Below are 25,861 nucleotides of genomic sequence, written 5' to 3' on the forward strand. Positions count from 1 at the left end.
GAAAAAGAAAGGAGAGGAAGAAAGAAAAAAAAAGAAAGAAAAAGAAAGAAATAGTTTTTGATTTTTTTTTAAAGTTAAAAAGTTGTAATTTGAAAATCAGAAGCTACGGTTAAACGGAAAAAAAAAATTTTGTATTATCATTAACAAAATTTATTTTCAAAATTCAAAATTAGAGATTAAAAGGAAATCGAAATTTTCCTCGAGGTTTGAAAACTTACCTTTCCCGCGAACATAACACGAGCACGTCAAGAAGGCAAGAACCTTTCTGACGAAGAGCTCTCCAGCTGACTCGACGCGGGCGCGTCATGAGGGTGGAAACCCTTCTTACGAAGAGCTCTCCATGTGACTCGATGCGGGCATGTCATGAGGGTGGAAACCCTTTTGACCAGGCATCAAGAAGTTGCACCTTGCCATGCGCCCAGTTGACGCGGGCGCGTCAAGTCAGAGAGATACCTACGAATCATCAAAAAATGAAAATTGAAGCCAGAAATCTGTCAAACTCAAGGAAAACATATTTAAGCTATCAAACAAAACTGAACAAACAACTAAAACAAATTGGGTTGGCTCCCAATGAGCGCCTTTCTTTAACGTCTTTGGCTAGACGTTAAATACCACTCTTCAATTTGGATGTAATTCAATTTTTCTTGTAATTTGTGGCCATCCTCCGGGGTCCAAATAGCCATTGAGTGCAGCCTTCTTTCTTAATTTTTTATTCATTTTCACCTCATAAATTGCTTTCATCCCTTGATACTTGCTCGCAGCAGTTTTGAATTTATCCCTACAAGTAAATTCAGAAAATTCTTGCATAGAGGGATTAATAGCATCAATAGCAAATACAGAGTGAGAGTTAACAGGATATTCCATTGTATCAAAAATATTAAAATGGACTATTTCTCCATCAATTTTCATGGACAAGATACCCTTATTAATATCAATTTTTGTCTGTGCTGTGCTAAAAAAGGGTCTACCTAGTAGCAAAGGTGAGGGGTTAGAGAAATGATCATCATCCATGTCAAGTACATAAAAGTCAGCTGGAAATACCAAATCATTAATTTTGACCAACACATCCTCAACCAACCCATCAGGGTATGCATTGGTTCGATCCGCTAACTGAATTATTATCCCAATTTATTTTCATGGACCTAGGTTCAGAGAAATATATATAGATTTAGGCATTATATTAATCGATGCCCCTAAATCCAGCATGGTCTTTCTAATCAAAGTATTGCCTATCCTATACGGGATAGTGAACATACCTGGATCCCCACATTTCAGTGGGAGTTTCCTTTGTAGAACCGCTGACACATTTTTCCCCACGATGACCCTTTCATCTCCTCTTAGCCTTCTTCGATTGACGCACAAATCTCTAAAAAAATTTTGCATACTTTGGCACTTGTTTGATTGCGTGTAGCATGTAGATATTGATCTCTACGTTGCGAAACACCTCCAGGATCTCTTTCTCCTTGTCCTGCTTTTTCGGTTTCTCCAACCTGCTAGGAAATGGAGGGGGATTAGTTTTAACGTCTATGATCGGGTCAGGGAGTACTACTGAATTTTTGCTGCTTGTGTTCTCTGTCTCAAACTCTTTCTCAATCTTCTCTTCGCCCTTGTCCTTTGGAGTCACGAGTTCGAGCCCTTGAATTTCCTTCCCGCTTCTTAAGGTTATTACACTTACATTCTTCAGGTTCAATTCAGGTTGAGACGACAATTTTCCATAAACTTGGGATTCTAGGCGGTTGATTGCCACTGCCATCTGACCCATCTGACTCATCTGACTTTGCATTTCTTGTATCTGGCCCAGTTGATTCCTCATACTTTATAGGTCAGAATCCGTCTTTTGTTGATTAGCAATTAATTGTTTCATCATCTCTTCTATAGACGGACTTGAGTTTGAATGGGGTGGTGGCGGGCAAGGTTGGTACTGTTGTTGGTACCATTGCTGCCTATTTGGTGCAAAATTCGACTGCCTATTTCCTCCATAGCTGAAGTTAGGATGATCTTTCCAACCCGGATTGTATGTACTCGAGTATAGGTCGTATGGCTGTCTTGGCGCGGGCGCGTGACCAACCATGTTCACTTGCTGCGCACTTTTTTCTTGAATCAGCGGACATATCTCTGTAAAATGACCCATAGCAGTGCAAATCCCACACACCTTAGCCTGTGATGCATTTCCTACAGCCAGTTGCCTAACAAAAGATGTTAACTCAGTCAACTGCTGTAGGATAGAAGATGTCTCTAGCTCATTCACCCTGCGTGTTAGGATATTCTCCCTCGTACCAAACTGCTGAGAATTCTCGGTCATACCTTCAATTAGCTCCCACGCTTCTCGAGGAGTCTTGTTTACCAATGTCCCTCCACTTGCGGCATCAATTATACTCTTGTCTCTGAAGAGTAGCCCCTCGTAAAAATATTGTATGAGCAATTGCTCACTTATTTGGTACTGAGGGCACTTGATGCACAATTTCTTGAATCGCTCCCAGTAATCATAGAGCGATTTCCATGGATGCTGTTTAATGTCGCATATCTCCTTCCTTAGACTTGCAACTCGAGACGCAAGAAAATATTTGTCCAAAAATTTTTTTTCAGCTGGTCCCACGTGGTGATGCTACCTGGTGGAAGGTAGTACAACCAGTCTTTCGCGGAATCCTTCAAGGAGAAGGGGAATGCTCTCATTTTAATCTGTTCTTCTGTAATCCTCGGGGGTTTCATGCTATTGCAAACTACATCAAACTCTTGCAAGTACTTATAAGACTCTTCACCTGATAAACCATGGAAAGATGGCAAGAGATGAATTAGACTAGATTTTAACTCAAATAGAGTGTTATCATCTAAACTTGGGAAAGTAATGCACAAAAGCTGTTGATTTAAATTAGGAGCAACCAACTCCTTTAGTGTTCGTGCATTAGCTATAGTGACTTCTTCTTGATCGAGTTACTTGAAGTGTCACCAAACGAATCTGTTGGTTCAACTTCTGGCTTAGGTCTCTGACATGCAGCAGTGGAATGCTCTTCTCTGAGTTGTCTGGTCTCTTTCCGTGTTCTCCGTGTGGCTTTCTCTACCTCAGGGTCAAAAATCAACTCACCTGTACGAGAAGAACGATGCATACACTAAAAAAATACCAAAAAATTAGAACAAAAATGAACTTAAAAAGAAACAAATACTAACGCCAGTCCCCGGCAACGGCGCCAAAAATTGACAGGTTGTCGATGCCTGTGCAATAATAAAAATAAACCTAGTTGCCAATTAAAGTAACCAAAATCCGATTCTAAGTACTGGAACAGGGACTCTAGGTGTGCAATGGGTTACTTGATTCACCCTATTCCCGAAGAGTTTGCTTAATCTGATATACCCGAATGGGATGGTTTATTCACAAATAGTTACTGATTTGTAAACAAGGCAAATAGGGTCGAATCCACAGGGACTGAGAGTAATTCGTTTCTTACTAAAGTTCAAGTTAACAATGGGGGAATTTTTTTATAGCAATGGCAGTAAGTAAACGATTTGAATAAAAATAAATAGCCAACAAAAGATTAAATGACAAATTACTAAAACCAAATTAACAATAGCTAAGCTCTAGTCAAGAAATAACTTCAGCAATGGTTCAACTAATTGATCATCGATGCAGAGATAATTCCAATTATTAACTAATAAATAAGTTATAACTGCCAAATAAGCGATGACAGTCAACTCGTCCTTACTGTTTCGATGACTGAGGTACGCCCGTCAATTACTACTCTAATCGCGAAATAACCTTAGGTACGCCCGTAAGATTTAATTCCCCAATTGCTTTACGTATTAGAGGAGCTCTATTCTAATCAAATAACACACTACTAGGGTTATTTTAGATTAGCCTGCGTATTCTCCTGACACAAACCTAATCATGCCAGTTGTCACTATTTTAGAGCAATTAAACAATTACGGATTTAATGCTCTAATTGATATTAGGTTGCTAAATTAATTCAACGTCCGGGCCCAGGATATTTAATTGACAAAAAAACCATAAGCATTACAAACAGAGAATATGCAAATACCAGTAAATAAAAGGAATAAATAAAATTAATTTGATTTCACAATTTTTAGATGAACCAAAGCCTCCGTTATTCCTTGATTAGAAAAAGAGATTTAGTTCATCTCTATGGAGGAAACCCCATGCGAAATTGCAGAAACAATTGTCACATCCATTCTTCTCAATTGAGATGCAATCTGATGTATTAAGAACAAGAAATAAGGGAAAAACTATATAAACAAAAGAGTGACTAATTGTTGCTTCATGACTTGCGGCCAAATTCCTACGGCCGAATCCACCCCCAGAAGGAAACAAATTTTTATTCCCTTCTTAAGTCTGCTGCTTGTTTCCTCTTTGTGCGGCCGGCCCCCACGTTGCACTGGAATTCGAGTCCTAATCAAACTTTGACTCTCCTTTCCTATTGAGCCGCACCAATCAGACTAGGAGATCTCCTAATTGGCCCGTTTCCTATTTGTGCTAAACTACCTTTTCCAATTCAAATTTAACAATTAGCTAATGGAATATTTGCAGTCCCACATTGTACTTCCAATTGGCAATTGGTGTCTCGCGCTTGTCCCGCATTTTCTGGACACGTTAAGGTTTGACCTGACGTGCCTACGTCAAATAATAATTGTAGTGGAGAATTTGCACCTTTTTACCACATTTTGTTCCAACTCCCTGCAATCAATACAAATTTCCAAAAGTAAGTAGAATCAATCAATTAATGCACACTTGGTAATATAATAGGAGGAGATTAATTACAAAATAAATGACACAATTGCGACTTATCAATTATATTTTACATTATTAAAAATTTATCATCATCTTAAGAAAAATCTTTTACTAGCTAAATTGGGCACACCTTTCTATTAGCTATTTTATTTTAAATTTCATTATTGATCAGCTAAATTCAAAATTAAGTACCTCATTCTACATTGTGTGCTCTTTTATGTGCAAAACAATAAAGCTAATAAGAAGTACATTTCAGAAATTCTATTCCTAAACATTTAAAACCAACATTTATAGCCAATTAGTAATGTTATCTCTTTATTTTCTTTTTGCACTTTGAGATACATTTGCTCTCTAAAGTTTGATATTACAAGATTGTCAAGTTATATAATGTCCCCTTAATATTTTAAGAATAAAAAGATGGAGAATTTAGTAGTTATATTTAATTAATATATTAATGCAAATTTTGACATATTACACAATATATAACTGCCTTATTATTTTTCATTAAATAAAGTATTACTATTATTTTGTCAAAAAATCCACTGAAAAAAGAAATTGTTAATTCAAATTTTGAATTAAAAAAATACTTTTCTCCATGTTGCAATTAAATATCTAGATTGTATAAAAAATATTTAATAAAAATAGTTAACATGCAGTCCATAAGTCTAAAAATGATGCACATAAAAAAATAATTTTTTACATAATGTACACCCGGCCCCTGCCCTAATAATCCTAGCTTCGCCACTGAACTTTCCCATGATGCAAGACAAGACAAAGCTATCCTTTTTTTTTTGATAAACGGTAATAATCTATTCTATATCTACTCTTACTTCTATTATAACTTATTTTAAGGGGGGCCCAACTGGGTTAATGGGGGACCGATGGGGACCGAACCGTCATCGGATCAGACGGAAACGCTACACACCCATTTAAATTTTTTACAGAACTACATAATGTAGCAATTGGTAAGAGGCAAGTTTACCAAGTGCAAAGGCTGGTGGTTAAGTCAAAGCTATCCGACTGCAGTGTTTTTCTCTAGTGCCACGAGTCTTCCGCTACAATCTGGTTGACCAGAAGCATCCATCCTTAAGTTGTACAAAATGTAGGTCAAGAGATATGACTTTTGGGCTTAGTTAGACTCCCTTGGTTACACACAACTTTTGAAAAAGGGTTCATTCGTAATAATAAAGCTAAGCTAAAATGTTTGCCTCCTTCCTTTACACCACTTTGGTTGATAACATTTAAATCAAGATTCTCTATTACAGAAACGCTAGCTCATGTTTTTAGTACTATTTATTCAAGAAAGATGATGGTCTTCGAACCTAGATGAGCCGGTAGGCACCATTTCATACCATAATTCAACTTTCAACCTTCCTGTCCCTTTCACTGACTTCTTCCCATTAAAGGAAAATAAGGCAGAGGTAGAGATAAAGATCCATGGTCTTGTCGGTGCAAAATATTCTTTGGAAAGTCTATTGTTTGTTTCAATGAATTTTTGTTTCAATTTAGAAGTCAAAAAAATTAAGAACTAGTCAATGCCATCAACATTGAAGTTTCTTTTATCACTTCAATTGGGTGTGAACAAGATGCAAAGCCAAAATCTACTCAACGATCACCTGCTAGATGGCACAATAAATCTGTCGATTATGCAAATAGTATTTTGAATTAAGTTATGTGTGAATTAGATTTCTTGATTGAAGTGAGAGACACTTTAGTTGTTAACATCAAATCATTGAACTGTTGATTTTACTACTGAAGAAAGATAAACATTTTATCCTTCAAATTTTGCGTTTGGATTGAGTGTTTTTGCACCTGTTTTTGAAAAACTGTTTTTCACATTCCAAATGCTACAGTAATGTGTATTTCAAAAACAACTTCAAAAACACCCGTATCCAAACAATATATCAAAAACAACTCCAAATATATTTCAATTATGTATATTTAATTTGTATATTTTAATAAGTATATTTCAATTTGTATATTTTAATTATGTATTTTAATATGTATATTTCAATTATATTTTAATATATTTTAATATGTATATTTCAATTATGTATATTATATATATATTATATTAATATAAATATATTTATTTCAATTATGTATAATATTATATATATTATATCAATTGAAATAAATATTATATATTTATATAAATACATTTATTTATATATAAATTTATAAATACATTTATTCAATTTTGTTTTATAATATATATTAATATGTATATTTCAATTATGTATATTATACATAAATTATATTAATAATAATGTATATTATATATATTATACATTTCTAATATTATATATTTATACATACATATTATAAATATTTTATTTTATATATAATATATTTTTATATATTTATAATATATTTACATAAATATTATATGTTATATAAATTATATATAATATAATGTATAATATATTATACATTTATACATAATATATAAATATTTATGTTTATTTATAATATACATTTATATTATGTATAATATATAATATAATACATTTATACATTTATATTAATATACATAATATTAATTTTACATTTATACATAATATTAATACATGTATACATTTATATTAATTATATTAATACATTTCTACATAATATTAATATATATTTATAATTTATTAATTTATACATTTATATAATATTCATTTATAATTTATACATTTTTAATAATATACACTTATACATTTAAATATACATTTATATTATGTATTATATATATTAATACATTTATACATTTATATTAATATACATAATATTAATTTTACATTTATACATAATATCAATACATATATACATTTATATTAATTATATAAATACATTTCTACATAATATTAATATATATTTATAATATATTAATTTATACATTTATACATTTATATTAATATACATAATATTAATTTTACATTTATACATAATATTAATACATGTATACATTTACATTAATTATATTAATACATTTCTACATAATATTAATATATATTTATAATTTATTAATTTATACATTTATATAATATTCATTTATAATTTGTACATTTTTAATAATATACACTTATACATTTAAATATACATTTATATTATGTATTATATATATTAATACATTTATACATTTATACATTTATATTAATATACATAATATTAATTTTACATTTATACATAATATCAATACATATATACATTTATATTAATTATATAAATACATTTCTACATAATATTAATATATATTTATAATATATTAATTTATACATTTATAATATTCATTTATAATTTATAAATTTATATATAATATATTTGTATAATTTATAATATATTTATAATATTCATTTATACATTTGTAATAATATACAGTTATACATTTATAAATATATTTATATTATGTATTATATATAATATAATACATTTATATATTTTTATATGAATATATAAATATATTTATTTATAAATATCTATAAATGTATTATAAATGCATAAATGCATATTTATATAAAAATATAAATTTTTAATTTTTAATTTATACATTTATATAATATTCATTTATAATTTATTCATTTATAATAATATACATCTATACATTTGTAAATATAAATGGATTATAAATGCATAAATGTATATTTATATAAAAATATAAAAATTATAATATTCTAAAAATACTCAAAAATATGTTTCCAAAATACCTCTAAAAATAATCCAAAAAAATCTACAGTAAAAGTTTTTTATATAGTTTTTGAAAAACAACCCCAAAAACAACTAATCCAAACGGACTTGTTTTTCAGATTCAAAATGCTACAGTGGTGTTTTTGAAAAACAAACCCAAAAACAGCTAATCCAAACGGAGCCTGAAAAAAAATAAGCATAATAGTCGTCGGTCTCATAAACATTTCTTCTGTACGATGCTTGGGCCATATTCATCATATTCATCCGCTCTGATCCACATCTGTAGAGGAACATTCAAGTATATATATCAGGTGCCATGGTATTATTCTCTGAAGAACATGTGTGAAGCTAGTACTAATTAGTAACAAACAAAAATTTATTCTCAATGAGAAATGACATTAGTCAATTAAAATTTTTGCCATCAAGATCACGATAAAGCAGTCTGATACAACAAATCAGACATGATTATTGCATTTCTATGTTTTTTTCTTCTATGGCTACTTTTATCAGTTAAAGCGTGCTATAAATGAATTAGTCTGTCTAACAGAAATTGTAACAAAAAAAGTAGAAAATGGAAAGAGGGTCTAACTGAAATTGACAGTACTAATTGCTAAATAGCATTAATTTTCTGTTTGGGGAGGAATAAATAGATACTTTGACTCTTAAAGTGGATTTTCAATTTCTTATAAAGAAAAAAATGGATAATTTTTTTTCCCGAAACGATATTTGATTATATTACTTTCAAAAGATATACAAGTGCGAGCAAAGGCTCGAATTGACTTTACAGCCAGTGTACTTAACACTGAGGAAACACCAATTCCTCATCAATTGTGATGCCTAAGGCATACATGCTAATACTAGAGCTTAGATAATTTTTATCACTACTAGCTAGACAAAAGGAGCACATATGAAACAACCTTTTCAACTGTACAATGTCTTCCACCAGCGTAGCTATTCTGCTGTCACTTGCCTTCTGAGTTCGAATATGATTGAGGAGTTGCCTGTTCTTCACTTGGAACTGTACTTTCCTCTGGTGCAAAGTATTTGCTTTGCACATAGCCAGCTTTAATGCTACTGCATCATCCACTAGCTGTACCCCTGAGCTTCTTTCCTTTAGCGCCCATCCTATCATTGGTTCTTGGTTCCTTTCAGCTGCAGTTATTCCAATGCCTAATATAGGTTTGTCTGTTTGTCTTGTTGCCGCAACTATCATCTTCACAGTTCCCTCTTCCGGCCATGGTTCGCCAACTCGGCCGAGTCCGAGACGACTCGGCCGAGTCGTAACCGGAACGGTCCCTACCGTTCCGATACCGATACCCGAAACGCGGATATCACCATATCCGCGATGACTCGCTCTGACTCAACCGATATTGACCGATTCGAATCCGTGATGCATGATATCGGCCGATATACCCGAGTCAACTCGGAGTCGACTCCGATATTTTTTTAAATTATGTCTTTTTTAGTATTTTCTAATTTTAATAATTTTTCAAAATTTTTGGAAACTTTAATGTGTTATAATGTTCGTATCACCCGATATTCAACCGATATGTCGCGACGGATGTGGAACAATCGAGACCGCGACGCGACCGCGACCCGCGATGGCGAACCATGCTTCCGGCTCTAAATGCTGGTCTTCATTGTTGTGAGTTGATGTTTCTCCTGTGCTCATCCTAGCTTCCTTCTTTGCAACTTCATCAAATTGTAGCCATTCCTCCTGTGCTTTCTTTATAATCTTCCAGGGCTGATGAACTTTCCCCGTAAATTCCATGTCATTTCTAGCCTTCCAAATCTGCCAAAGAATGTTAACAGTTAAGGCCAAATGTTGCGATCCTGCTACCCTATGCCTTGCCTCAGTGACAGAGATCCACCATCTTTTGAAACAGCCATGATGTTCTTGCATCCCATCCCATTGGATTGGGGCAATGTGCCAGATATGTCTTGTTTCTCTGCAGTTTAGTAGCAAGTGCTCCACTGTCTCTACTTCTTCCCCACACCTTCTGCAAATGGGGTCACCTGCTTTGGTTCTGCCGTTGATTAGCTCCCTTACAGGCAGTGCGTTATTCAAACATTTCCATAGAAAAATCTTCAGCTTGTGTTTGAGCTTGAGTCTCCACATTACTTTCCACATCTTATGAGTTTGTTTCCCCCAGCTTGTAGATACCTCCCTCTGACTCACTTCTTGTGACCTTTCTTTATTGGATACCAACACCTTGTACCCAGACCTGACTGAGTATCTTCCATCTTCACCGTGCATCCAGAAGTAACTATCCTCTCTTCCAGCGAGACTGATTGGAATGCTCAGGATTCGTTCTGCGTCCTCTTTATTAAAATACTGGAACACCAAATTTCTGTTCGAAAAAAATGGATAATTACCCGTTTAAATGTGTAGAGAGTTGCTAATTTTGAGCCTCCAATCCAAGGACCATACTCTCTTCCAGGTAATGCGTGGACATTGATGTTTTTTATGATGGGAACACGGCCTGTAATTTCCTTATCTATTAGGCCTCGAAACTCGAAAGCTAGAGCACAAAAGCAACTCTTTTCTCAAGCGATCTGCAAAACCACGGAGCAAGGTCGATCCACCACTAAGTACAATGTTGTTGCTAAGAATTTTTTGAATGTGCACATCACACTTCCTTATAGATCTATTAGTTAGCTTATGAATTTCATCATCTTCCAAGCCAATAATGGATGGCTGAAATAGGATCTCTGAACATTGAAACCTTTCTGAGCCAACTAGAAGCACTTCACCACCAGGACACTCGTATTTCTCATGAAATAAAGTGGGATTGGTTATTGAGGTCTCCATTTCTTGTGAAAAATCTAGTGCTACATATCCAAGCTTGTCCTTTATTTCTCGCAAAATTTCTCTTTCCGAACAGTTATACCAATGCTGACTCCAAAGGTTTGTTGTGAGATCACGACCTCCAAGATTCAATTTCGAAATGGCATGTGGAAGTGCATGACCTTCATAAATTGGAACAATGTAGCTAACCTCCTCGCCTACATGAGAACTGTACCTGTTTCCAAAAATAAAATCACTATCGAAAGAAAAAATCAACAGAAGAGGAGAAATTATAGTGAAAATCCTGTAAAGAAAAAGGTACATACCAGTAGCACGACTTCTAAAATATAAAGAAAGAATGGCTGGATTAGCCAGATACATTGCAGGTACATTGAAGGTCTCAAACATAATTTCGGTTAGTTTCTGTCGATTTGCCTTTGGGTTTAGAGGTGGTTCTGTGAGAAGAACAGGGTGGTCTCTAGGATCAACATGGAGCTTGTCATAGAATGTATGGTGCCAAACTCTCTCCCTTGAATCCCAGTTTTTTACAAGACCATTTTCTGTGGAAGGAAATATTTCAAGAAAACCCCTTTTGCCAAGTACTTCTTCTCCAACATAGGTTTGATAAGTTGGAAACATGTGTCGAGTCCGACCGACTAAATGAGGGAATGATGCCAGCGGAAAATCATCACCAGCAAAACCAGCCTGTTTAATGACTAACATTGTAGCTCAGCTATATCATAAATATGCAGCAATATGGTTTCAAATGTTATCAGGCTCAAGTGCGTTTTTGGAGGTAAGGAAATTGAATCTGCAAGAAGTCCATTAATGGCTAACCTTTGTAGATCTAGTTCCATTGTAAATCACGATTGGAATGAGTGGTAAGATTCCATCATCCATCTTTCAATAATTCTGCACAAAATCATCACCACGTGAAAGTATTAACAAACATTTAGCATGTTTAGGAAACTTGTTTCAGATCATAAAATAAAAATAGTGGGTGATACCTTTTACTTTTCCTCGCTTTCAGGAATGCATCAGCAAACTACAAGATATGATTGTTGTGAAAATTACGAAATGGGGAATGAGAGAGAAATCTAGTTAACAAACTACAAGACTTTATTAAAACAACTCAAGGTGAAAGTATTTTGATGACTTCAAAGATATTCATACCTTCAAATGCAACAAATCTGGAATATGCAATCGATTATGACGGTTCTATTTCACCAACAAGCTTCCAAAAAAAAAATGTATGTAAGAGGGATTTTGCTTTACCTTAAACAAAAATAGCCATTCTTCTACCAGTAAATTCTCACTATTATTTTCTTGAATTGAATGTTTCTCTAGAACCCTAACAGCTTTATCCTTTCTTTGTGCTCTGTTTCTTATGTTGATGTTTTTATGCAATTTCAAATTGTCCATAAGTTTAGGCCCGTTTTGGACCTTAAGTCAGTTGATGTCAGGAAGATATTTTCAGACCACAGCGCTATGTCTGAAACAATGACCCCTCGTTTAGTATGTAGAAGAAGCCCGAAAAGAAAATGCCTTTCCAGATATGGTTAATTTAAGTGCAAAAATCCTTTTCCCCTAGAACACATATTCCAAATTTTTCCGGGAATCTCCCATTCCTTAGAAAAACTTGGCAAGCTCTTTCCAACTTCATCTTACAATGCCTAAAAAGCAAGGGTATCAATTGGGCCTTTTGAGATGGGTTTCAGCAAGTCCAAACTTGGTTTACAAATTATATGTATTTTTTGTCTTCAGACTTTTGGGCTTCGGGCTCATATTAAAGGGTTCAACCGCGCATCACAATAATAAATGAGTTTCAGTCTAAAATTGGGATTGGTCCAAACTCATAATTAAATACATAATTATATATAATATACATTTTATAATTATAAATTAATTCAAATTTATATATAAATTATTAACATTTTATGTTGTAATATGTATAATTATAAATTATAGCTATTATTATATATTTTTACATATATAATTATACTCATATATGGGTCAGATCTTAATCGAGTTTAAACCCAGTATAGCACAACCTTGACTTACATTTAGTTTGGATCTAACATTAAACCCAACCTTTGTCTGACCCAATTAAAACTTAGGTTTAGTGAATAATTATACTCATAAATGAGTCGGATCTTAATCGAGTTTAAGCCTAGTATAGCACAACCTTGACTTACATTTAGTTTGGATCTAACATTTAAACCCAACTTTTGTCTGACCCAATTAAAACATAGGTTTAATGAGATTTTTTGGGCCAAACAGGCCAAACTTGGGTTGGTCCGGCCCATTAATAGTCCTACTAAAAGTAGGATGTAAAATTTATCCTTATAAATCTTTATACTGCATTATCATGATATCTTAAACTATTTGTAAGTTTAATTAAATTTGAATGTTAGTTTTCATAATAATTAATTTCCTTATATTTAAAATAATCCTTTTCTTTTATACTAGGATACAAATGTTTCCAAAATAATTTATTTTTTTGACTTTTGAACAATTATACAAGAAACTTTTTTGAATCTTATCAAAATTGAAATAGATTAAAAATAAATTATAATTGTGTGACTTCATGTAATTTATATTTTATGTTACTAATTATATTGCTAATAAATGCAAAAATTTAACTTAAAAATCTATATATTAGAATAAAACAACTATTACATTTGAAGAATTTTGATATCAATCCTCATTTATTTTTGAATTAAAAATATCATAATTTTACATAAATAGACAAATACTATTATAGAAGCAAAACAAAAAGTAATATAACATATTACGTCCAATTAAATGGGTGACTTGAACGGATTTGGATGAGTCATATTTGGGTCAATCCATTTATACCTAATTAATAAAAGGGTCAAAATGAGTCAAGTCATTTATACCCATTTAAGAAATGGGTATGGATATACTCAATTATCTATTTATGACTCACTTTAAATTCTACTTGTTTTTTAAATTTTTTCGCATGTTGTTTAACAAGAAATAATGATATTTTATTTTTATTAGATTGGGAGGAAATTTAAATTTATATGTTTAACATCTACTAAAAATTGTGTTTAAATATATAATTATTTTTAAATGAGTATCAATGGGTGAACCGAGTTAACCTACTACTTACCAATTAAATGGGTCTAATTGGGTAATCATTTGGATTCATTCAAAGTTCATTACATACCCAACTCCACTTATTAATAGACGAGTTTGTACAGATCAACATAATTAGGTTGTGGTTGACACGTCTATTACATATGATGAAGTGAGGAATAAAGCATTGTTCTCATTCAGGTGCTTTTTAAGGAATAGTAGTCTTGTTGAAATAAGAAAATCTTCCCTACTAAGAACTACTTCCCAAATGCGGGATAACAAACTATATTTAAGGATCTGGGTAATAGGAAAGAAACGCACACATCTAACCAATAGCTCATATTTTGTATATGGCTTGCAGATAATGAAAAAATGCAATATCTGAACTACACACTGAGACAACAATGGGCACTCCTTGGTTAACTTTACAAAGTAGAGAAGGCTCGTATCCTCAGCTATGACCATTACCAATTCCAGAAGTTTGAGATGTTGGAGTTGGGGGAGTCCAATTTCAACGGCGGACAAATATGTCTCCCCGAAAGAAAACTAATCTAATCAAAAGTTTGCAACAAGTTAGTGCACAACAGCAGTTGAAATTATCATAACAAATAATCAATGAAACGACCAAAAAGGTCATTCTAACCTTATAAGGCGCACGCAAGACAAGTTTCTCCAATTGGTTGCTACACTTTAAATCCTTGGAAGTACGAAGAAGAAAATGCAAACACAATTCCCCATCCAGTGTAAGCTCCAATAACGAAGGAGTATTCTGATATTTGAAAGCGAATTTGTGGGATGTTCAAACACATTCTCAAAAAAAAAAAAAGATTTGCAGCAGAAATTGTCAGAATCTCCAGAGGATGGCAAGAAGGTACAATCAAGGACTTGACATGGACTAACAATACTCAGATTCTTCGCGATGTTCAAGATGTGGAGAATTTGACAATAGCTATTGAATCATTTCCTGTATGATCTGTATAAAACGGCACAATATGTCAAGGATGTTAAAGACAAAAAACCACAATGATCCCTTGTAGGCTTCACTATGAATGTCGATAAAAACTGATCCAGGTCGGGGAAACTAGGACTACATGGGAAAAATCTAATTCGAAAACTCTTACAGCCCTTTGTGTGATACACCGAATGTTAGGAGATTGTTTTTAAAGAAGATACTGAAGTTTATTTCTTCGGGTTTGATTTAAAACCTTAATTTTTTAAAGGGACTAGAAACCCTAAATTCTAATAAAAAAACCCTAGTTTACTTGTGACTAACCGGTTTTCTTAAATCTCTCATATATTAATCGAAACCCTAAATGTCATCAATGGAATTGTAAACTCCCTCACATTTTTCTTAAAATTTCTTTTATTTGGCATTTATTCCTTTCTAATAGCTTTACTACTCATTCACACCCTCAGTAATTGCAATCAACCATAGAATCAAGGGTTTTCCCTGTAGGTTCTTAGTTCGGTCAAATTAGGGCTTTTTGCGTATTTGACCGTATGATCACTTGGTGAGATGTGTGCACTAAATTCGGTGATTAAGGGTGAGTTTAGATGATATTAAGTGTGTGAATAGAGGTGATAATAATAAGTTAATAAATTATAAGATAAAATCCTAGTATACGCGATTTAAGGAAAAATCGACTCGAACCGACGGGTATCGGTCGCTACCGATTGAACACACCATTTGACCACCATTTTATCAAGTTAATCTCATTGTTGTTAGAGCCTAAATATTAGCCCTAAATCTGATCAAGGAGGCTGAAATTTTTGACTTCAAGAACCAAGAGAAAAGAAAAAAATTGAGATGGAAATCGGCGGTGACAAGTGGCGGTCATCCATGAATTGTTGACCAACTAATTTCCTCCATATTTATCATCAAAAACTACTCAAAATGCTCTCCATTTCCCCCATATCAGCCGTGAGAGAGAGAGAGAGAGGGAAAAACAAGAGAAAGAGAGCTTTAATCCATCTTAGGTTTTGCTTGATTGAGTGAGAAAACAAGAAAACTAAACCGATTAACTTGCAAATTGAGAGTTTGGGAAGCTTAGGGAGCTAAATTTCACAAGGAGAGGTGAAGGATAACTCTTGCAAGCCCTATTATTGAGGTATTATGGCTGACCATCATTTCCTTTTCCCTTACTCTTGTTTGAGTTATGTAGTAATTTGAATTCATGCTTGGTGATACCTAATCTAAGTGATTTTGATGATTGTAGTGATGAATTTTGAGTTAGGGTTTTGAATGGTTCACTTGTAATTCTTGTTGTTTGAATGGTATATGGTGTATGTAGGCTTGTATAGGAGGTATTAGTAGTGGTTTTAAGCTAGAAATGTGAAGTTACACCTTGAATACCTTAAATTCCAGAATTGAGATTCTTCATTGCTCTGTTCTGCCCGGTTCTGTTTGACCATGATGGAGGCCGAATTAGACTTAGCACAAAACATGAAAGTTATAGAGAATGATGTTCTGTAGCTGCTGTAAAATTTCAACTTAATCCGAGCACTGTAGCATGTGAAAAGACAAAAATACCCCTGACTGCCATAGGTAGAGCTTTGTGGACAGTTTTGACATTTCACCAATCTGACCGCGTTATTTTCCCCCTGATCCATATTAAATTAGCATTTGGCCAAACACAAAAGTTGTAGTGCTATGTTATAGCTTTCCAATACAGCTAAAAACGCCTCAATCGGAATTTTGTACCCTGAGTTATTGTCAATTGAATATAGTGCGGTTAACTAGCCTGTTGGTGAGATTCTAGTTCTGTAATTTGAGAATTTGACCCGGATATACTAGGAACTGGACTGAGTGGTCTTCATCAAAGTTGTAGCCCTTTATCTTAGCTTCGTAACGGTATAAATTTCACCCCAATCCAATAAGCGTAGCTTCTGTTGTTTCCGATACGCTAAGCGACGTCAAATCTGTCTTTTGTTTTATGACTGAAACTTCATTTCCGAACATTTTCCTAACTTGATTTTGTACTTGTACGACATTGAACCTATTGAATGGCTATTGTAATGAGATTATTTTGTGTGTGAATTTGGGACTGATTGAGGAAAAGAATGAAGTCATAAATGGCTGAAAAATAGGCAAACACAAGGGGCATGCCGTCCAAATTTTTACTAGAGGAATAAACCGGTCTTTGGAGTTCTGGTTCGGTAATCTGCAAATTTGACTTGGATACACTGAAAACTGGGTTGAGGTGTCTTCATGAAAGTTGTAACCCTTTGTCTAAGTTTCGAGACACTACCTAGTACATTTTGATCCGATAACCATAGCTCCAGTTATGGTCAAAATCGTGTAACCCGTTTTGTACCATTTTCATTTCCGCGCACGCGCGCATGCATTCCTTTGCTGTTTTGCTGCTTTGATCATTTTAGTCCTTATTTCCATTTGTGATGGTCGATTCACTGATAGTTGAGTATAATTTTCTGTCACAGACAGTGACGAATCAGACGGAATCGGTGGACCCGTATAAAGTGTCTTGATTTACAAGCTAACTCTTTTGAGTGAGTAGTTGGGTTATTTATTGATGTGAAATTGTCAAAGTGCTTTGTATATGTTAAATGGGTACTTAGGCGAGGGTGTACTTGATCTCACTCGATCTAAACCCATCCTTTGTTTTGATTTCATATGTCAGAATACATACCTTATGTTGAATATCACTCTTTTGCTGTGTACTGATGGGGGTGTTTACATGATTTGAGTTCAACCCCTTTTTGCTGTGTGCTGTTGGGGTAAATACTTTGTTGTGTATTTTGTTGAGAAATATCATCTATTGAGAGATTGGATATCTCAGGGCTTGGTTCCAGCCCGGTTCCAAGGGTAGACGAACTATTCGAGCCAACCGGGGCTTGGTCGAAGTTAGTTCCATGCTAACTTTGGGATTTCGTTCTTTGTTAAAGTGATATGAGCAACCCTAGGGGAAGACCCTCCTAGAACCTCCCAACCTTGTAATTATCAGAGTTGGATCTTTTCTCCCAACAGAAATTGAACTCGATTGTTCTCATGAACTCAAGACCTCTGACACACAAAGGTAATCAGCAACCTTAAGCAAATAAGGATGGATGAAGCGACACCACGATTAGGGAACAAGCTAATCGATAAAGTCAGATTTGAATCCTAAGCCATGAACTCAAGAATTCAAGAGTAAGTTCGATTAAGAACTTGAAGGAAAATTCCTCACGATTTCTGGTTGTAATATTCTGTCTTTCGCTCATACAATAGGTGCCTTTATATAGGCTAAAACTAGGGCAAAAATCCGGCCCACATAAACCTGAAAGAAATTCGGTCCGCATAAAGAGCTTAAAGAGCCAGCTCTTTAAGGCTTTTCGATAAGGCCCAATAAGTAATAAAATACTCAACGCCTAACAACTACTAAACTAGGTAGTCCTTAAACAACTACCAACTAAGCTAACAAGTATGAGATCATTCCTTCACTTCAAACGTGCAAGTGAACAAAGTAACTTCATGGTCCATCAAGTCTTCAAACCTAGCTTGCTCCTTGCTTGTATGGTGAATGATCAAGGCTCGTAAAGCTTCCTTCACCTTCTTGGTTCTTGATCTTGTCATCGAACCACCAATATTGATCAAAGGGTCCTTGACCCAAGGTTGAAGTTGTTGCGCACCCGTACTTGCATCATAAAGTTTTGATTAAAACTAAGTGATTTTGTTTCGCTCGAGCTGCTATGTGCTGTTGACTGGCCAGTGATAGGGCGTTATTTGTTAGTAATTTTATTAGTAATTTTCCCTTTTATCCCTGCCAAATATTGTGTTAATTGCGGATATCTACTTATATTTTGTTTGTGAACTTAATTTCAGGAATGAAACAGAAAACTACCAAAAAGGAGGGACTTTATGGAGAAAATGGAGATTTCTAAGGGTTTCAATCCTTGGGCCCTTGAATTGGTGGGGACCACAAAGTTAGTGAAAGGCATTTAGTCAATTGGGCTCTCCAAAGAAGGGAATGTAGAGAGACTTGGAACAAGAAGCAATTTGGAGACTTTGTCCACATGTGTGGGGACTACCTAGATAGCTTTTAGTCATCTTTCTTTTGGTTCTTTTAAAAGGGGACAACGTACAGAAGCAAGGGACTGCTTTAGTTTTAGCTTTTAGGGGAGTTTTAGTTTTTCTTTCTTTCTTTCCTGAGACTGGCCTCTGACACACGCCAGGTGTTCGACAATATTTCCCAACGGGAAAAACATCTTTTATTCCTTGCTTTCTAGTAGAAACACGCAATGCCTTTGCAATCTATTATTTCGTGTGGTGATTTAATTATGCGGCGTGGCTAAGCCTTCCATCTAGTCAAGGGTCAACTCGACGGCGCAGTCCCGAAAATCTGTGAGATCTAAATAGTTTTCACGCGTTCCTCAATTTATTAATATTTGCACGTTATCTGCTTGAATTTTCATGAGATTATTTTATTATCTGAATGTCAAGAGCCCGATGTTCAACGTAATTTATTAATCTCGTGCCAATTTAGTCAATTAAATCCGTAATTGTTTGATTGATTAATATTAGTGGCAACTGGTGTGTTTACACATTAGGGGAACGTGCAATCTAATTTAAATAACCCTCGTAGCGTGTTATTGATTAGGGCTAGGTTTTTCTAGTGATTAATGCAATTCGAAAATTAATTCCTACGGTTGTACTTAGGAGTATTTTCTGGTTAGAGGTAATCAATGGTCATACTTTGGTTATCAATAAATTAAGGAAAAATTGGTCGTAGAATTCGTCGGCGACTATAACTAGTCTATTAATAAATTAAGTGAACCTCTCTTGCATCAATGATCGGATAAATGGACTGTGTCTGAGTAGTTGTATCCTTGGTTAGAATTTATTTATTCTTGATTTAATTCCTGCTATATTTGTGCTAGTTAATTATTTATTTTTAGTTGGATTGTTTAATTGTTTTTAGTTGCATATCGGTGAAATCCCCCTCTTACCAATTGGACTTTAAAAGAGACAAATATCCCCAATCCCTGAGGAGACGACCCTACTTGCCACTGTCTACTATTTAGTAATTTTCGTCAATTAATTAATTCAGGTATATCGGATTCAGCAAACTCTTCGGGAATAGGGTGAATCAAATAACCCATTGCACACCTAGAGTCCCTGCTCCAGTACCTAGGATTAATTTTTGACTGATTTTGGTGGTATTTAGGTTATTATTATTATTATTGCACAGGTTCGGCACCTGTCAATTTTTGGCGCCGTTGCCGGGGACTGGCGTTATTATTTGTTTCTTTTTAAATTCATTTTTGTTCTAATTTTTTGATATTTTTCTAGTGTATGCCTCGGTCTTCTCGTACAGGTGATTTGATTTTTGACCCTGAAGTAGAGAAGACTGCGCGTAGGACAAGAATAGAGACCAGACAGCTCAGAGAGGAGCACTCCAGTGTTACATCTCAGAGATCTGAGTCAGAAGTTGGACCAACAGATTCATTTGGTGACACTTCGAGTGACTCGGAGCAAGAAGAAATCCCCATGGCTAATGCACGAACATTAAGGGAGTTGGCTGCTCCTGATTTAAATCAGCAGCCTTTATGCATTACTTTCCCCACTTTAAATGATAACACTCCATTTGAGTTAAAATCTGGTCTGATTCATCTTTTACCCTCTTTTCATGATTTACCAGGTGAAGAGCCGTATAAGCATCTGCAGGAGTTTGATGTCGTGTGCAATAGTATGAAGCCCCCGGGCATTACAGAAGAGCAGATAAAAATGAGGGCATTTCCCTTTTCCTTGAAGGATTCTGCAAAGGACTGGTTATACTACCTTCCACCAGGTAGCATCACCGCGTGGGACCAGTTGAAGAAAAAATTCTTAGATAAATATTTTCCTGCGTCCAGGGCTGCAAGTCTGAGGAAAGAAATTTGCGGGATCAAACAGCACCCAGGGGAGTCACTCTATGAGTATTGGGAACGGTTCAAGAAGTTGTGCGGCAAGTGCCCCCAACTCCAAATAAGTGAGCAGCTGCTCATACAGTATTTTTATGAGGGGCTCCTTTTTAGAGACAGGAGCATAATTGATGCTGCAAGTGGAGGGGCACTGGTGAACAAAACCCCTCGGGAAGTAAGAGAGCTAATAGAAGGGATGGCAGAGAATTCACAACAGTTCGGTACGAGGGAGGATGTCCCAGTACGTAAGGTGAATGAGGTAGAAACATCCTCTATCCAGCAGCATCTAACTGAGTTGACCTCGTTTGTTAGGCAACTGGCTGTAGAAAATGCATCTCAGGCCAAGGTGTGCGGGATTTGCACTGGTATGGGTCACTCTGCAGACATGTGCCCAATGATTCAGGAAGAAACTGCAGAACAGGTGAACATGGCTGACCACGCGCCCGCGCTAAGAAAGCAGTACAACCCTTACTCAAGCACCTACAATCCCGGGTGGAGAGATCATCCCAACCTCAGTTATGGAGGAAATAGGCAGCCCAACTTTGCACCGAACAGGCAGTCTAATTTTGTGCCAAATAAGCAACCAGGGTACCAGCAGCAATACCAACCCCGACCACCTCCGCCCCCAAACTCTGGTCCATCTTTGGAGGAGATGATGAAACAAATGATGGCAACCATTACGCAAAATCAGCAAAGGACGGAGGCAACCATTATGCAAAATCAGCAAAGGACGGACTCCGAAATGCAGGACATAAGGAATCAGATAAGTCAAATGGCTACTACCATCAACCGTTTGGATTCCCAGAACCAAGGTAAATTACCGTCTCAGCCTGAATTAAATCCGAAGAATGTGAGCGCAATGACCCTAAGGAGCGGAAAGAAAATTCAGGGACCCGAGCCTGTGACTCCTAAGGACAAGGACGAGGAACGAATCGAGAAAGAGTTGGAAGAGGAGGGCGGAGACACCAAAAATCCAAAGGTAATCTCGGATCCAATCATTGCAGTTAGGACTAATTCACCTCCCTTTCCTAGCAGGTTAGAAAAATCAAAGAAGCAGGACAAGGAGAAAGAAGTCCTAGAGATCTTTCGCAAGGTGGAGATCAACATTCCCCTTCTAGATGCAATTAAGCAGGTACCCAGATACGCAAAATTTTTGAGGGACTTGTGTGTCAACCGAAGGCGGTTGAAGGGAGATGAGAGAGTAGTAGTGGGGGAAAATGTGTCAGCAATCCTGCAACGAAAGCTTCCACCGAAATGCGGGGACCCAAGTATGTTCACTATTCCTTGTAGAATAGGCAATACCTTGATTGGAAAGGCTATGTTAGATTTAGGAGCCTCAATTAATGTCATGCCGAAATCTATATATGCTTCTCTGAAATTAGGACCTCTGAAAGACACTGGAATAATCATCCAACTGGCTGACCGAACCAATGCATATCCTGACGGATTGATTGAGGAAGTTTTAGTGAAAATTAATGAATTGGTTTTTCCTGCTGATTTTTACGTGCTTGATATGGATGATGAACACTCTCACGACCCATCACCTTTACTGTTAGGAAGACCCTTCTTGAGCATAGCTCGAACTAAAATTGATGTAAATAAGGGCACCATATTTATGAAATTTGATGGTGAGATTGTTCATTTTAATATTTTCGAGTCCATGAAATATCCTTCAGAATCACATGCTGGCTCTGTTTTCTCTATAAATGTTATTGACCCTGCTGTACGAGAAGTTTTTGAAATTGAAAGTAGGGATGAGTTGGAAATTGCCTTGACCAGGCACTTCGAGTCAGAGATGGCGTCTGGAGTAGAGTTGAGTGAAGAGCTCAAATGTGTGATTGGAGCATTGCAAACGTTGCCAACCACAAAAATAAGGTATGGTCTCGCACCCGTGTTTACTCTCACCAAAAGTTACTTTCATCTGTGGTGCAGGCACCTGTGTTGGAGTTGAAACCGCTGCCGAAACACCTCAAGTATGCATACTTGGGTGAGGGGGGGACACTCCCGGTAATCATCTCCGCGAGTTTATCAAAATCCAAGAAGACAAATTGATTCGAGTTTTGAGAGACCATAAGCAGGCGATAGGGTGGACCATCGCCGATATCAAAGGAATTAGCCCCGCGGTATGTATGCATCGAATTCGACTCGAGGAGGATGCTAAACCTATCCGACAAGCTCAAAGGAGATTGAATCCCCTTATGATGGAGGTAGTGAAGAAAGAGATCCTGAAACTGCTGGAGGTGGGGATAATCTTTGCTATATCAGATAGCCTCTGGGTGAGTCCAGTACAGGTGGTCCCGAAAAAGGCAGGGGTAACGGTGGAGTCAAATCAAGAGGGCGAACTCGTACCAGTTCGAAAGCCCACCGGGTGGCGGCAGTGCATAGATTATAGAAAATTGAATGCCGTCACGAAAAAAGATCACTTTCCCCTTCCTTTCATTGATCAAATGGTAGAGCGATTAGTAGGTCGAGCTTACTATTATTTTTTGGATGGATTTTCAGGTTATTTCCAGATTGCTATCGCACCCGAGGACCAGCAGAAAACTACCTTCACGTGCCCGTTTGAAACATTTGCATACCGGAGGATGCCATTTGGGTTATGCAATGCACCTGCTACCTTCCAACGATGCATGGTAAGTATCTTTTCAGAGTATGTTGAGAAGATTATTGAGATTTTTATGGATGATTTCAGTGTGTATGGGGAAAGTTTCGATAACTGTCTAAATAACCTGAAATTGATTTTGGTTAGGTGTATAGAAACTAATCTTGTGCTCAATTGGGAGAAGTGCCATTTTATGGTCAAGCACGGGATAGTTTTAGGTCATACAGTGTCATCTAAGGGTATTGAGGTTGACAAAGCAAAATAGATGTTATATCTATTTTACCTTACCCTGCGAGTGTGCGGGAAGTGCGTTCTTTCTTGGGTCATACAGGTTTCTACAGGAGGTTCATAAAGGATTTCTCCAAAATTGGAGCGCTCCTGTTCCAACTTTTGCAAAAAGATGTGCCCTTTGAATTCAATGAAGCATGTAAGAAGGCGTTTGATAGGTTGAAAGAGCTATTAATCTCCTCACCTATTATCCAACCGCCCGACTGGAACCTGCCATTCGAAATCATGTGTGACGCCAGTGACTATGCAGTGGGCGCAGTGCTGGGTCAAAGAGTGGGGAAGGCATCCCATGCTATCTACTACGCATCTCGAGCCTTGAACGGAGCTCAGTTGAACTATTCGACCACCGAAAAGGAGCTTTTAGCTGTAGTTTTTGCTTTAGAGAAATTTCGGTCCTATTTACTTGGTGCTAAAGTTATTATCTTCTCTGATCATGCAGCTTTGCGGTATTTGCTGACCAAAAAAGAGGCAAAACCACGACTTATAAGGTGGATACTATTGCTACAAGAGTTTTGACCTGGAGATCAGAGACAAGAAAGGAGCCGAAAATTTGGTAGCAGATCATTTGAGTCGAGTACAAGTCACCGAGGACGACCTCCCACTGAGAGAAACATTCCCCGATGAGCATTTATTTTCTGCTAATTTATCTTTGCCGTGGTATGCAGATATTGTTAATTTTCTAGTTACTGACAAGTTCCCTGCTGGATGGCCTAAGGCAAAACGGGACAAGTTAAGGAGTGACGCAAAGTCTTACATCTGGGATGGCCCTTACCTCTGGAAGCGTGGTGCCGACCAAATCATTCGCAGATGTGTAAGTGAAAATGAATTCCAATCTATTTTAGCTTATTGTCACTCTTTTGCATGTGGAGGTCACTTTGGACCAAAAAGGAATGCTCGTAAGGTTCTAGAGAATGGATTCTATTGGCCGACCCTCTTTAAGGATGTCTACTCGTTTTGTAAGTCATGTGATAAGTGTCAACGAGTGGGTAATATTTCTCGTAGGGATCAAATGACCCAAACCCCAATGATTTTTGTTGAGATTTTTGACGTTTGGGGTATTGACTTTATGGGTCCTTTTCCTTCGTCTTATGATTTTCTTTATATATTGCTTGCCGTAGACTATGTTTTGAAATGGGTAGAAGCAAAGTCCACCCGTACTAACAATTCCAAAGTGGTTGCAGAATTTGTCAAATCTAATATTTTTGTCCGCTTTGGGATGCCGCGAGCAATTGTAAGTGATAGGGGTACCCTTTCTGCAACAAGACAATTGCGGCACTTTTCAGGAGGTACGGTGTCTTGCACAAAATCTCCACTTCTTACCATCTTCAGACAAACGGTCAGGCAGAGGCATCAAATCGGGAGATCAAGTCGATTTTGGAGAAGATGGTTCGACCCGATAGGAAGGATTGGAGTATGAGACTTGAAGATGCCTTATGGGCGTATAGAACGGCGTACAAGACGCCAATCGGCATGTCCCCTTATCGTTTGGTATTTGGGAAGTCATGTCACCTCCCTGTCGAGTTCGAACATAGAGCATTTTGGGCGGTTAAACAATGCAATATGGACATCGAAGAGGGCGGAATCCAAAGGAAGATGCAATTACAGGAATTGGAAGAAATTCGCAATGAAGACTATGAGAATGCTGTGATTTATAAGGAGAAGAATAAGATATTTCATGACCAGCAGTTGTCTAGGAAAACGTTTGAATGTGGGCAAAAAGTTCTACTGTACCACTCGAAGTTGAAGTTATTTCCAGGTAAGTTGCGTTCTCGTTGGA

At 36.1% G+C, this 25,861-nt stretch overlaps 1 protein-coding gene across 1 annotated transcript; it reads right to left on the reverse strand.

The window, feature by feature from the left end:
• Positions 1–1,816: 1,816 nt before the first annotated feature.
• Positions 1,817–11,918, reverse strand: LOC113774271 (actin-100-like). The gene is made up of 7 exons (XM_027318824.1): positions 11,518–11,918; positions 10,954–11,424; positions 10,784–10,904; positions 8,630–8,687; positions 2,936–3,082; positions 2,630–2,759; positions 1,817–2,537 (listed from the first exon to the last, which is right to left on the reverse strand). Exons 1-7 carry the CDS (start codon positions 11,916–11,918, stop codon positions 1,817–1,819), a joined length of 2,049 nt encoding a protein of 682 aa, XP_027174625.1.
• Between the last annotated feature and the right edge of the window lie 13,943 nt (positions 11,919–25,861).

The sequence above is a fragment of the Coffea eugenioides genome, chromosome 6, assembly GCF_003713205.1.
Source record: "Coffea eugenioides isolate CCC68of chromosome 6, Ceug_1.0, whole genome shotgun sequence".
Lineage (NCBI taxonomy): Eukaryota > Viridiplantae > Streptophyta > Magnoliopsida > Gentianales > Rubiaceae > Coffea > Coffea eugenioides.

Coding starts and splice junctions, on each gene's coding strand:
- LOC113774271 (XM_027318824.1), bottom strand. CDS start 11,918: ATGTTAGTCATTAAACAGGCTGGTTTTGCTGGTGATGATTTTCCGCTG. Junction 3,083..8,629: donor AAGCATCGTACAGAAGAAAT/GTTTATGAGACC, acceptor CTTCTCGTACAG/GTGAGTTGATTTTTGACCCT. Junction 2,760..2,935: donor TTCGTTTGGTGACACTTCAA/GTAACTCGATCA, acceptor ATGGTTTATCAG/GTGAAGAGTCTTATAAGTAC.